General features: G+C 41.6%; 1 protein-coding gene across 14 annotated transcripts in view; it reads left to right on the top strand.

The window, feature by feature from the left end:
• Positions 1-14590, top strand: part of MARK3 (microtubule affinity regulating kinase 3) — a 116149-nt gene that overhangs the window by 36561 nt on the left and 64998 nt on the right. For all 14 annotated transcript variants that reach the window (XM_086362781.1, XM_086362779.1, XM_086362780.1 and 11 more), the window contains one exon: positions 5513-5566. In XM_086362781.1, the coding sequence (XP_086218907.1) occupies positions 5513-5566 (54 nt within the window). The remainder of the gene's footprint in view (positions 1-5512; positions 5567-14590) is intronic.

Genomic DNA, 14590 nt, shown 5'->3' with positions numbered 1-14590 from the left:
ATTTCCCCGACCAGGAATTGAACCCATGTCGCCTGCAGTGGACCACTAGACTGTTGAGGAAGTCCCTTGACTTTGAAATAGTGTAATTTTAAAACCACACTGATGTTTGCTAAAACATCAGAAACCCTGTTCTTCACTGTTCTGTCTCCATCTCTGATGTGTCTGTGGTTACTGATGCGAGTGTTCAAGGCCTCGGGTCACTGCAGTAAGCGTTCACTGACTGCTTCCTGTGTACAGGCTGTATGCTGGGGCTATAATAGGAGTCCTCTCGTCAACCAAGGTACGCAAAAGGTGGTCATCATTTGCATACGTGAGAAGCCAGTATTTCCTTTTGCTTTATTTAGTTTCCATCAAGTAGTTTCCATCAAGACTTAAATTTTCTGAATATAAGAATTTCGACTTTGCTTTTTCAGACATGTACACTCATTAACTCTCCCCTCCTCCACCAGTTCTGATTTTTTTCCTCCCAGGCAGGGGTGAAGGGGTGGTGGGTTTCTTCCACTCCAGGGTCAGACTCACTGGATGCCTTTCTTTAGCTCATTAGGAGGCTAGTAGAGTCCTAGGAAGTAATCAAATATATGGGCAGATGAAGGCTTTAAACCATGTTAAGCAGTTTTTTAAAACATTAATATGAGTAGTACAGGGTTCTTGAAGTAGGAATGTGGACCCCTGTATGTGTTCTGAGATCCTTTTAATGGGGGTCTGCAAAATCAAAACTGTTTTGGTAATACCATTAAGACATTATTTGCTTCTTTGATTCTTTTCCACAACTGTAAAGTAGAATTTTCCAGAAGCGGTGTGACATGTGATACAATAACCTATTGACTACAGGAGGACATGTGAGAATTTTATTAAAATGTTATTTATATTAACATGCAGTGGACTTCTCCCATTTTTTATTGTGATAACATGTACATAGTATAAAATGTATTAACTATTTTAAAATGTGTATTTCAGTCATATTAAATACATCCATAATGTTGTGCAGCCATCACCACCATTCATCTCCTGAACTCTTCGTCTTCTAAAACTGAAACTATATCCATTAAATTCGCCATTCCCTCTTCTCCCCAGGCCCTGGCAACCAATGTTCTGCTTTCTGTATCTATGCCTTTGAATATTCTAGGAACCTCATATAAGTGCAAGTACACAGTATATGTCTTTTTGCTGTTGATGTTGTTTAGTCGCTAAGTTGTGTCTGATTCTTTGCTACCCCATGGACTGTAGCCCACCAGGCGCCTCTGTCCATGGAATTTCCAAAGCAAGAATACTGGAGTGGATTGCTGATTCTTTCTCCAGGGACTCTTTCTGATCCAGGGATGGAACACACATCTCCTGCGGCTCCTGCATTGCAGGTGGATTCTTTACTGCTGAGCCAGCGAGGAAGCCCAAATATTGATAGATATAACCTGTATTTGGTTCAGCATAATCTTTAAGAATATAAAAGGGACCAAAAAGTGCAAGAACTGTTGATAAAGAATCTTTGAATCTGTGTTCTGAGGGACACGTGGTAGGAACACAGCCTTGTCAGTTTGGGGTGAGATCATTTGTTGTTCTGGACCTCAGGTGTAAAGCTGGGTTAATTATGTATGTTCCCTAGTTCCTGGTACAGCCTCTCTATTCACTTACATCCCCTTCTGTCCCCTGTCGTCACCCTATCCCCCCTTCTTGCTGTCTGTAGCCCCTAGTTTTGGATATCTGTTGTTGTTCAGTCACTAAGTCATGTCTTAACTCTTTGCGATCCCGTGGACTTCAACTTGCCAGGCTTCCATGTCACCCGGAGTTTGCTCACTTCATGTCTATAGAGTTGATGATGCCATCTAACCATCTCTTCCTCTGCCACCCCCTTCTCATCTTGCCCTCAGTCTTTCCCAATATGAGGTTCTTTTTGAATGAGTCAGCTCTTTGCCTCAGGTCTGCAAAGTATTGGGAGCTTCAGCATCAGTTGTTCCAATGAATGTTCAGGGTTGATTTCCTGTAGGACTGACTGGTTTGATCTCTTTGCTGTTCAAGGAACTCTCAAGAGTCTTCTCCAGCACCATAGTTCGAAAGCACCAGTTCTTTGGCGCTTAGCCTTCTTTATGTTCCAATTCTCACATCCCTACATGACTACCGGAAAAACCACAGTTTTGACTATGTGGACCTTTGTTGGTAAAGTGATGTCTCTACTTTTTAAAGTACTGTCTAGGTTTGTCATTGCTTTTCTTCCAAGGAGCAAGCGTCTTTTAGTTTCATGACTGCAGTCACCATCCACAGTGATTTTAGATCCCAGGAAAAGAAAATCTGTCACCGTTTCCACTTTTCCCATCTATTTGCAGTGAAGTGATGCCATAATCTTAGCTTTTTGAATATTGAGTTTTAAGCCAGATTTTTCACTCTTTCATCTTCTTCAGGAGGCTCCTCTTCGTTAAGAGGCTCCTCTTCACTTTCTGACATTAAAATGGTATCATCTGAATTTCTGAGGTTGTTGATACTTCCCCTGGCAGTCTTGATTCCCCCTTGTGATTGAGCCATCCCAGCATTTTGCATGGTGTACTCTGCGTATAAGTTAAATAAGCAAGGTGACAGTATATAGGCTGGGCATAATCCTTTCCCAATTTTGAACCAGTTTATTGTTCCATGTTTCATTCTCTTGCCTGTTGACTTGCATTACAGGTTCCTCAGGAGGCAGGTAAGGTGGTCTGGTTTTCCCATCCCTTTAAGAATTTTCCACAGTTTGTTGTGATCCACACAGTCAAAGGCTTTGGTGTAGTCAGTAAAGCAGAAGTAGATGTTTTTCTGGAATTCTCTTGTTTTTTCTATGAGCCAACGGATGTTGGCAATTTAATCTCTGGTTCCTCTGCCTTTTCTAAATCCAGCTTGAACATCTGAAAGTTCTTGGTTCACATAATGTTGAAGCCTCACTTGGACAATTTTGAGCATTACTTTGCTAGCGTGTGTGATGAGTGCAGTTGTGCGACAGTTTGAACATTCTTTGCATTGCCTTTCTTTTGGATTGGAATGAAAACTGACCTTTTCCAGTCCCATGGCCACTGCTGAGTTTTCCAAATGTGCTGGCACATTGAGTGCAGCACTTTAATGGTATAATCTTTTAGGGTTTGAAATAAGTCAGCTGGAATTCGATTTGGATCCCAGATTAGATAAAAATCATGAATAATATTTTCATTATATAATATCTCCCCCTTTTGGTGTGGTTTCTGGGAGTTTTTTTTCCCCCTTGTCTATTTATTTATTTATTTTTTTGGAGAGGACATTTTTTAATACTGAGGGCCAATTACCAGAGAAAAATAATCAATTGATATAAGTTATATAAGAAAAATTTCCTCATAATTTGGCAAGTTTTAAGATAATTATATAATCAGATCAGATCAGTCGCTCAGTCGTGTCCGACTCTTTGCGACCCCATGAATCGCAGCACGCCAGGCCTCCCTGTCCATCAACTCCCGGAGTTCACTGAGACTCACGTCCATCGGGTCAGTGATGCCATCCAGCCATCTCATCCTCTGTCGTCCCCTTCTCCTCCTGCCCCCAATCCCTCCCAGCATCAGAGTCTTTTCCAATGAGTCAACTCTTCGCATAAGGTGGCCAAAGTACTGGAGTTTCAGCTTTAGCATCATTCCTTCTGTCACACTAGTGTATGTTCCTTGGTTCTCTGTCTCGTCACAACAAAGATTTGGAGCGACGGACATTAAAGCCCTCGGCGCGTCACAGCTCTTGGGTCTTGGACAAACCGTGCTACAGCTCTTAGGCAAATCAGTGTTACAGCTCTATTTTATTTAGAAGATAGCAGGAGAATCCAAGACTTGAAGTGAAGAGAGTGGAGGAGTGCGTTGGGAGGGGTGGAGAGAGAGAGAGAGAGAGAGCGCGCGCATGCCCGCAGGAGAGAGAGTTCGAGAGAAAGCGCTTTGGCTCCTCCTTTTATGTTTTTTTCCTCCACCTGGGCCTGCCCTATGCAAATTGGGCTTAGCCAGGAGTGCTGTTTGTTCTGTTTGTTCTGCCTGAAGTCTTCACTCTGGTCCTCGGACCTTCCTTGTCTTTTAGCCACCGCCATTTTGGACTCCTTTTCCCTATTCTGCCTACCTAACATTCCCCCCTCAAGAGATGGGAGGCCCAATTCTTTGGGAATAGGGGCGTCAAGGTCTTTCTGGCTACTTTCTGCTGAACTGGGATGGCGAGGGGTATTGGGCCTCCCCCTCTTGCTAGTCTCAATCCTCAGAGTCCTTAGAGCAGTGTCCAAGGGTGTGTGATATCTTCTGTGATCAGCTGTAGTTTTATATCTTTGTTGAACTGGCACTGCATGTTGTAGCTGGTTGACCCGGCTCTTCTTTTTCCATCCAAGACAAAGCTGCTTCCATCAGTGTGCCAGATTTCCTCAGGATTGGTCAGAGGATCTTCTGACAATCCCTCTCGGGGTTTTGTCCAGTGGTCCAAGGTTTCTTAACTGGAGGTCTTCTGGAATCTGAGACTGGGCCGCGTGAGCTTTCTGCTGAGTTTGGTTTTCGTTGTCCTGGTTTCCAGCACGATGGGCCTTCCCCTGCACTGGGTTTCTTCGCCTTCTGCTTCTAGCGTGGGAGCTTTGCTGAGTTGGGCTCCTGTTGTGCTTGGCCTCTTCCACGCAGAGGTTGTTTCAGCCAGGTTATATCCGAGTCACGGCACCATAGGTGTCACACTAGTGTATGTTCCTTGGTTCTTTGTCTCGTCACAACAAAGATTTGGAGCGACGGACATTAAAGCCCTCGGTGGTCACAGCTCTTGGGTCTTGGACAAACCGTGCTACAGCTCTTAGGCAAATCAGTGTTACAGCTCTATTTTATTTAGAAGATAGCAGGAGAATCCAAGACTTGAAGAGAAGAGAGTGGAGGAGTGAGTGGGGAGCTGGGGAGAGAGAGTGAGGGGGAGAGAGAGAGAGAGATAGAGCACATGCACGTGGGAGAGAGAGTCCCCCCCCCTTGTCTATTTAAATGTAAAATGTTGTACCCGTATTTGTATGAAGCCCCTCTTGTCAATTATAAAATATTTATAAAATGTTAAATAATTGTAACTAGTTGAGTTTTAAGTTTTTAAGGTTTGTTTTTAAGTACTTGTTTTTTAACGATGTCTCGTGTCTGGGTGTTTACAAACCTGTTACCAGTTAATCTATGATTACCAAATTCTTGGGCTTCCCTGATAGCTCAGTTGGTGAAGAATCTGCCTGCAATGCTGGAGACCCTGATTAGATTCCTGGGTCAGGAAGATCGGCTGGAGAAGGGATAGGCTACCCATTCCAGTGTTCTTGGGCTTCCCTTGTAGCTCAGCTGGTAAAGAATTTGCCTGCAATGCAGGAGACCTGGATTTGATCCCTGGGTTGGGAAGATCCCCTGGAGAAGGGAAAGGCTACCCACTCCAGTATTCTGGCCTGGAGAATTCCGTGGACTGTATAGTCCATGGGGTTGCAAAGAGTTGGTCATGAATGAGTGACTTTCACACCAAATTCTTAAAATCCTTAAAATTTATTAATTTATTTTTTTTCTAGGTTGCAATAAAAATAATTGACAAAACTCAGTTGAATCCAACAAGTCTACAAAAGGTAAGATTGGTCCAACAGCCGGTATTTTTTTAAAAAATGATTTTCAGTGCTAATTGTCATCTAATTTGTGCATTAATTACCTGTACTGTTATTTTTATTGTGTTTAGCACACAGTAAAGCTTCCTCTTCCTCAGATGACTACTACTTTAATGTAATATTGTTTAAATGCAGTATTGTTCAATTTTTTTCCTTCCTTTCCAGTTGAAGATAATGATTTTTAAATGTTCTTAATAGCACAAACTGAAGGCTGTACTTTCAAATTGAATTTTCTAAATATTGACTAGAATAGAATTATAAAAAAACAAAAACGTATTTTCATGTAATTAGTGTAATGCAGAGTTATACATATTTTACAGCTAATACTGTGATCTCTTTTCAAGTCAGCACTTTAGCTTTATTAAGCTATCACTATATGTCTAATTAAGGAGTGATGATTAATTCATGTGAAAGGAAAAAAGTAAACCTGAATTGATAGTTGAAAATGTGTTTGTAATACACTGCTGCCATTTGTATCATCTGATGTAGCTCAGAAGTTCTCAACGTGCTTCATGTTAAAATCACCTGGGCCTCTTTTCAAGCTCCTCATGGCCCATGGGAAGACGTACTTGCTGAGGCAGGGCCTGGTCATAGGTATTTCACTGGTGCATCAGTGAATGATTAGCACTCTTCATAAAAAGATCCTTTTAGTTCTTTTTAGTTTTGCAAAGCCTTTTTGCATTCTTTATTAGATTTCTAGACTTGGCCTGTGGTAGCTGGAAGGTATGGAGACCTAGAAATAAGAACAGGAAGTCCTCTGTCACTGAACTGAATGTCTAACTTCACCTGGAGCAAGTCACTTAACTTTCTGACATTGGGTTTCTCATCTTTAAAAACAGAGATAATTTCACTAAGTGAAATAAGTCAGACAAAGACAAGTACCATATGATCTCACTTATATGTAGAATCTACAAAACAAAACAAACAGACAAAACAGAAATAGACTTACAGAGAGCAAAACTGTTGGTTGCCAGAGGGGAATTGAGTGAAATAGGTAAGGAAGACTTAAGTGGTAAAAACTTCTAGTTACGAAGTAAGCAAGTCATGGGGGTGTAACATACAGCATAAGGAACGAAGTCAATAATGTTATAATAGTTTTATATGGTGGTAATTGGACTTACCATGGTGATCATTTCATAATGTATTTGATTGTCAGATCACTATGTTGTACACCTGAAGCAAAGGTAATATTGTATGTCAACTAAACTTCAATTGAAAATAATAAAAAATAACTAAATGGAGATTTAATCTTTTCATGATGGGTTATATCAGTGAAATAACGCATATAAAAGAGTTTTGTAAATTGCAAAGCAATGTATAAGGTATTTTAAGTATAATGCCTTATGTACATTTCTAATGTAGTTCCAATGGTTATTTCCCATTTACATCATGATTTTGAAATCTTATCATTGAGGGGTGGGGTAGAGGTTGAGGTGGGAAAAGAGGTAGATTTTATCTTGTACTGAAAATGTTATTTAAATGAGTGGTTCTGCAGGGCATAGTGGGCCTTAAGGATTTTCAGGGTGGCCCTGGAAGTATCCAGAAATTCTAGCTAGTCCTTTGTTCTGAAGATGAAATTATATCCCTTTCCTTAAACTTTGATTTCTTCATGTACCTAGGGACTTGGTGCTAATTAATAGGTAAGGGGTTATAAAATTTGGTATTCGGAACTAAAATTAGTGTGTAAAGAGGTTTGCTGAGGGTTCTGATGATGGTACAGATCTTCCATTGTTCACGTGTACTTGTAAATAGCTGGAATTGTGGCATTTTTCTAGGAAGAATTTTGTCATAGTATTGAGTTGATTGCAATTTTTGTTTCAAGCTTGATTGCTTTTTTCATTATTTTTGGTCATAATTTTTAACTGCCACTCTTCTTTTTTATTATTATTACAAATTACAGTTTGTTATATCACTATCAATTCAGTACGTGATAGGTTGTCTGGTTAGCTTGATTATGCAGATATGTTTAGCATTAATTTTGGCACATGAACAATAGGTATGACTTTTAAGATTTGTTTGGCATAGTACAAGTATGAACCATTCACAGAAGATTTATACTAAAAGGAAGATCCATCCAAGTTAAATAATCTGAGAAGTGTAATGTTTTCAGTTTTAGGGCATTGTTTTAAGCTGTAAATCATGTGTTCATATTCTTTTCTTATAAATTAAAAGCGTTCTATAAATATTTCCTTTAAAATTATTTTTTGCTGAGTTCCTTTTCCATTGAAAAGTGGCAGCAGAGTGGTATGTATACCTGGCATCTTACGCCCCTGGAGTAGTGGTTCTTGCACCTGGTTTTCTTCCTCAGCGTCACTTACAGTTGTTATCACACCTGCGTCAGCAGCAGAGCTCTTTATATTGTGATCTTAAACTCCGGAGCTTGGTGTACAGCCTTAGGAGCCAGCATTCACATTCAGGAGCGTTCTGTCCGCAGTGTGTAATCTTTCTGTACTGCCACTGCCACAACTGTGCGCACTGCTCATTCAGGCAGCGTTTGATCACTGATGTTACGATAGTTTAAAAGTGTTCTCAGTGTCCTGGCTCACACACGATCGTGTCTGATAAACACAGATAAGCAAACCTGAGGTGACTGCATATTTGTAAACTGATGTTATTTTCACTGCCAAGTTCCCTCATTTTTCCTTTTAATTTTTCCAGCCACTGAGTGAATACATGTTAGATTCTAGTAAGATATATCTTTCTCCTGTTTTTTTTTTGTACTTCTTAATTTCTAAGTACTATCCCTGAGACATTTTGCTGTTTATAAATGTCTTTTAGGTCAGCTTTTAAAGAAATGTGTAACATTGTGTACTTATAATGCTGTTGAAAACAACAGGAGCTTAAAAAATGTAGTTTTCTTCCTGGTTTTATAGAATCATTTTTAGCTGTGATTTGGTTACATGCAGATGATCTTGCGATCTTGTTTTGTTTTGTGTGTCATTAAGAAGCAAGTTATGACTTTATTAAGACATGCCAGTACACTGAGTGTAACCCACCTGAAGTTATTTTCTTTTCTAATCTTGGAGTAGTACTAACAAGAAGAGAGGGAGTATAGAGTCATGGATGGGAAAATGGTGAAGCCAGGCTACATAGATTCGAGTTTAGGCTTCAACCTAGCCTAGCTTTGTGACACGTCACCTCCCTGGATCTTCATTTCCCTGTTTTTAAAATGGAAATAATAACCTTATCTCTAGGGCTGTGGTGAGAATTAAATAAGTTAACATTTTAAAGCCCTTAGAAGAGCTGAGTGTAGTTCCTAGCATATGCTAAGGACTGAGTGTTATTATTGTGTATCCTGTTTAATATTGATTTTGAGGGGGAGTAGGAGATTTTCTTTTTTTTTTTGGAGTGTAGTTGATTTACAGTATTGTTTTAGTTGCGGTGTACAGCAAAGTGAATCATTTATATATATATATATATAAATATATATATATATATATTCTCTCTCTCTCTCTCTCTTTTAAATTCTTTTCCCAGAGATATTTTTGTTTGTTTGTTTAATTTTACCCTCACAAGAAGTAGGTAAAGCTTAAGAATTGAATTGTGGGTTCTGACTTGGGTCTCATAGGACCTATGTGCTGTAGACTACTTCTGATAATGGCTTAAATTTGCGTGTTTCGTATAACGTACTGGAGTAGTTTGCTCAAGCTGCTATAATAAAATACTGTAGACGGGGTGGCTTTTGCAAATTGTTTATTTCACACTGTTCTGGAGGCTGGGAAGTCCAAAATCAGGGTTGCCGGCACGGCTGGGTTCTGGTGAGAGCTTGCTTTTTGGATTGCAGAGAGCTGCCATCTCACTGTGTCTTCACAGCAAAGTGGGGGGAAGGTGTGTGAGCCCGTGTGCATGCTCTCTGATGTCTCTGCTTAAAAGGGCACTAATCCCATCATAAGGAAACACCCTCATGACCTCATCTAAACCAACGTAATTCCTGGATGCCCCGTCTCCGCATATCACACTGTGGAGCAGTTTCATGAGGTAGGCTCTGTTATTCAGGAGAGAGAGGCCAGGAGGTAAAGTGACCTGCCCAGAGTCCCCTCGCTGATAGATGTGCGAGCAGTCATTTGATGGTGGATGTAGTCAGCGTGGAGTTGAACTCTCGTGAACTCTAAGTGAAAGCGTGTTTAGCACAGTTTAGATAACAGCACTTGCTGTAGGCAGTGTCCTTGGGTCCTTCACTGGATAGGATTGCATTGTCGGTAGATGCTAGAGGGGCTTCCTGTGTCCTCACATGCAGAGGCTTTTTCACACTCACTAGCCTGATGGGCATCTTCCTCTTCATACTCTGTTAGGTGAGTATTACTGCCCTCTTGATTTTCCATTGAGGAGACAGACTAAAAAGTTATTCTAGTCAAGCTGTCCAGTTCGTAGGTGATAGAGCAAAGATGTAGATCTTAGTCCAGCTCCAGAGGATGGACTCATTGCATTTCCTTACGCTGCTGCTAAGTCACTTCAGTCGTGTCCGACTCTGTGTGACCCCATAGATGGCAGCCCACCAGGCTCCCCCGTCCCTGGGATTCTCCAGGCAAGGACACTGGAGTGGGTTGCCATTTCCTTCTCCAGTGCAGGAAAGTGAAAAGTGAAAGTGAAGTCACTCAGTCGTGTCTGACTCTCAGGGATGCCATGGACTGCAGCCTTCCAGGCACCTCTGTTCATGGGATTTTCCAGGCAAGAGTACTGGAGTGGGTTGCCACTGCCTTCTCCTTACGCTACCCTCCTGTGATTAAATCTCGCTTGTTGAGGTGGGAATTAACTTGAGACTTCTCTGTAGTGGTGGTGAAGAAGTTAGTTAATAATTTCAAGTTTGAAGAAATATTTCAAGTACGTAAGAAAAGAAAGCCTTGTTCCCCACCTCCCCGTCTGAACTTTGCATAAGTCATGTCTTAATGCAAATTTGTTTACTTACTCCTTCACTTAACAAGCACTTATTAGTAAATACCTGCTGTGTGCCAGGCATTATTCAAGTACTGATGATAAACATTGAACCAAATGAAGTTCTGGCTTTCATGGACTTGACATCATAGTGGGGGAGTAGCAGTGAACAGATACATGGTGTCCCGTCATGTCAGTGCCATAAAGAAAAACAGAGCAAGATGTATGAACTGTATTTTCTTATTTTTTATATTCTCGATGCTCTGTCTGATCTGGGAGAGAGTATTCCCAGAATTTGCTAGTTTCTGGAAATAGAAAACTGCTCCCCTGTGAGGACTGTTCAGGTGCAGACCAAGCAGCACAGAGCCTGTGCTCCGACCACGCCTTCTGCTTGCTCTTAAACTCCAGGAGGCAGCTACTTCTCTGCCCTGCAGGTACTGGGCACCTAACAACTATACTTATACCTGAGATCTGCTGAAATTATCCAAAGGAACCAGTCCGCAGCCTGCTCGCCCTGCCTGGACTTGCCTTTCCTGTGGAAACCAGGATAAAAACTTGCCCATGCTTTCCCCTTGCTCTTTCTGCCTCCTGACCCATCTTGGTGCTCCCTCACAAGGCCCTGGATGGCACTGTGTGCCCCCTTTTGGGAACTCTAAGTAACCATCCTTTTAGTGGTAGTCTTCTCGTAGCCTCTTGGCTCACCATACCTGAGTAATAACTTATGCTTTAAAGTGCAGGGTGAGGAGATAGTGTTGCGAGGAATGTGTAGGGGTGTCCTCTTAGCAATTCATTTGAGAAACTTTATTGTTCTTCTGAACCAAGCCTTGCGATAAGAAGTCAGACAAGTGCAGTGGACTCTGGGTGAACCTGTGTGGTTTGCAGTAAAATTTTACCTAGGCCTTGAGGATCTAAATATTTTTCAGTAAGTAAAGAAGCATGGAAAGACATTTTCAGTCCTCATTGCAATGTTGACATGGAGGTCCTCATTGAGCATTCGTGGAGGATTGCACAGACAATTTGAGGAGCAGCAGCAGCAATGGGCGGCAGAGGCCTGCAAGTATGCAGGGCCCTGTAAGGCCCTGAGCCAGAGGATGTGTCAGGGCGAACGGGGAGCCTCAAATGCCCCGGCTCTTTAAGGAACACTCATCTGTGTGTAGTAAACTTTTTGGTGGTTCCCTAACCTTCCCCTGACTTCTTCTGACTGAGATTGTGTTATTTTGGAAATAGTCTTGGGACTTAACTGGTGGTCTAGTGGTTAAGAATCCACCTTGCAATACAGGGGATGCAGGTTTGATCCGTGGTCAGAGAACTAAGATCCCACACGCTGCGGAGCACCTAAACCTACGTCCCACAACTACTGCACCTGGAGTGCCACAGCTAGAGAGTCCACGTGCCGCAACAGAAGATCCCGCAGCCACAACTAAGACTCAACACAGCCAAATACATTGTTTTTAAGAAAATAGTCTTCTTGATCACCATACTGTGACATCAATATAAGCAGTCCGTCGTCTCTTTCTTAAACTGGAACCATTTAGTTAAAAACAAGAACTATGTAAATTAATGAAATAATTGATTTTTTTCCCCTTAGTATATGTTTGTGATAGCTGGTTAGCCAGCTTTAGAGTTTCCGTGGTGGCTCAGTGGTGAAGAATCTGCCTGCAATGCAGGAGACCTGGGTGGGGAAGATCCCTTGGAGCAGGGCATGGCATCCCACTGCAGTATTCTTGCCTGAAGAATCCCATAGACAGAGGACCCTGGCGGGCTACAGTCCATAGGGTTGCAAAGAGTTGGACATGACTGAAGCAAGCGACTTAGCACTTCTCCAGCTTTAAACACATAGAGAGATGGAGGCGATCTTCTTCCTGTGCCTCTCTGCTCCAGTGTTGATGACTCCAGTTAATGACCAGATTTTTTTCTTTTCTAGTTAAACATCTGTCGTCTAGAAACATGTACAACACTGTTCTCCATTCTTTCATATGGAGCTGTGGTGAATATGGCAATCCGAAAAGAAAAAACCCAAACCCTACTAATGCAGTATAACCACCTATTTTGAGTCTTATTGGTCCAATCTACAGAGTATACACTGAGCCTCTTGGGCCAACTACAGGACTTGCCTTCAACACAGGGCTAGTTTATTTCATATCTATATTTGATTCTTTTTCTTATCTGAATTTATCTGATTTTTGCTAAAAACCATTTAATTGGTAATCCCAGTCTGCTGGGGGTATTTCTAAAAAATGAGTGTTTTGTATTACCTGTCACTTCTAGTCTGGTGCTCTGTGCTTTGGACAAGGATGTGTTTGTCTAATTAAAGATCTGACAGGGCAGAGACAGAGCCCTCAATGGAGAATCCATGTTTTAGTTGATCTTGCTGACCCAGGAAAAACATTTTTTCAGTAAGATTCAAGCACCATTCCTTTTTTTTTTTTTTTTTTTACTTTTTATTTATTTTTTTTAAATTTTATTTTATTTTTAAACTTTACATAATTGTATTAGTTTTGCCAAATATCAAAATGAATCCGCCACTTAAATCCAGACTATTAGAAAAGGAAATCCCTGTGTTTAAAAAATATTGATCAAAATTACAGAAGAAAAAGAAGAATGAACCTTAAATTCAAGTATGTGCAAGTTATGAGAATTCCCTGGTGTTCCGTTGGTTAGAACTCTGCCCTTCCACTGCAGGGGGTATGGGTTCAATCCCTGGTCAGGGAACTGACATCCTGAGTGACAGCACAGTTCAGTTCAGTCAGTCAGTCGTGTCTGACTCTTTGTGAACCCATGCAGCACACAAGGCTTCCCTGTCTATCAGCCACCCCTGGACCTTGCTCAATCTCATGTCCATCAAGTCTGTGATGCCATCCAACCATCTCATCCTCTGTCCCCTTCTCTTGCCTTCAGTCTTCTCCAGGATCAGGATCTTTTCCAGTGAGTCAGTTCTTCATATCAGGTGGCCGAAGTATTGGAGCTTCAGCTTCAGCATCAGTCCTTCCAATGAATAATCAGGACTGATTTCCTTTAGGACTGACTGGTTTGATCTTGCAGTCCAAGGGACTCTCAATCTTCAACACCACAGTTCGAAAGCATCAATTCTTCAGCGTTCAGCTTTCTTTATGACAACACAGTGCAACCAAAAAAAAGTATGCGTAAGATACATACCAGTTTACTGAATGATTATTGACATATTGACTATAGATTCCTTTTATCACGGTCTTTCTGGGAAATTCTGCTTACACCCACTCAAGTCTGTTTTCTTAAGTCAGTTTTGTTTTTTTTTTAAAGCTACTGTAATGCTTAGAGGTCTGTAAGTGACTTTTTCTTGGCATCCCAGGAAATCTTAGTTGTGGGACAAACCAAAGAACTGTATATTTGAAAGCAGAACCGGTTCATGCTTTTCGTATGGTCTACAATGTAATTTACTTTTACTGTTAACCACACTAGGTTATTTGGAGTACCTTTGCTTCAGTCTCAGGCCAAACTTTTTTAACCCTTGCTGTGCATTAGAATCATCTCTCATGGAAGCCTCTGGCTCAACGGGTAAAGAATCTGCCTGCCATGCAGGAGACACAGGAGATGTGGTTTCGACCCCTGGGTCGGAAAGATCCCCTGAAGGAGGGCATGGTGACCCACTTCAGTGTTCTTGCCTGGAAAATCCCATGGACAAAGTAGCCTGGCGGGCTACAGTCCATGGGGTCACAACGAGTCTGACATGACTGGGTGACTGAACACACAGTGGAGTTTTAGAGAAAAAAAAAAAAAAGGCCCATGTTTTCTTCAGAATACTCCACCCCCTGGAGGTGCCAACTGGTTGGGTCTGGGGTGAGGCAGAGGGATCCGGGTGCACATCTCAGATGAGAGTGGGTCCCGGACTTCTTTGGTTCCCTGCAGGGTTCTTAATTTCTCTCTTCTTTCTGAGGCTGCCCTTTGTTAAAGGTGACCCCTTCCTCCAGTGGTTTTAAGTCTTGTAGGCTGGTGCCACTACCAGTACTGAATATCTCCTTCTCTCAAACTCTTCCTAACCAGATTTCTGGATTTCTTTACTTTTCCTTGCCCATCTGGTGAAGCCCAGGTCATTTTTGGAATCTTTTTCATCAAGCAGCTCTGTTCATCTTTTCCTTT

This window comes from Bos grunniens, chromosome 21 (assembly GCF_055505025.1).
Source record: "Bos grunniens cultivar Pamir isolate PY7600 chromosome 21, Bosgru_T2T1.0, whole genome shotgun sequence".
Classification (NCBI taxonomy): domain Eukaryota; kingdom Metazoa; phylum Chordata; class Mammalia; order Artiodactyla; family Bovidae; genus Bos; species Bos grunniens.
The sequence above is the reverse complement of the archived record's forward strand: the minus strand, read 5'-3'. Positions and strand labels throughout refer to the sequence as shown.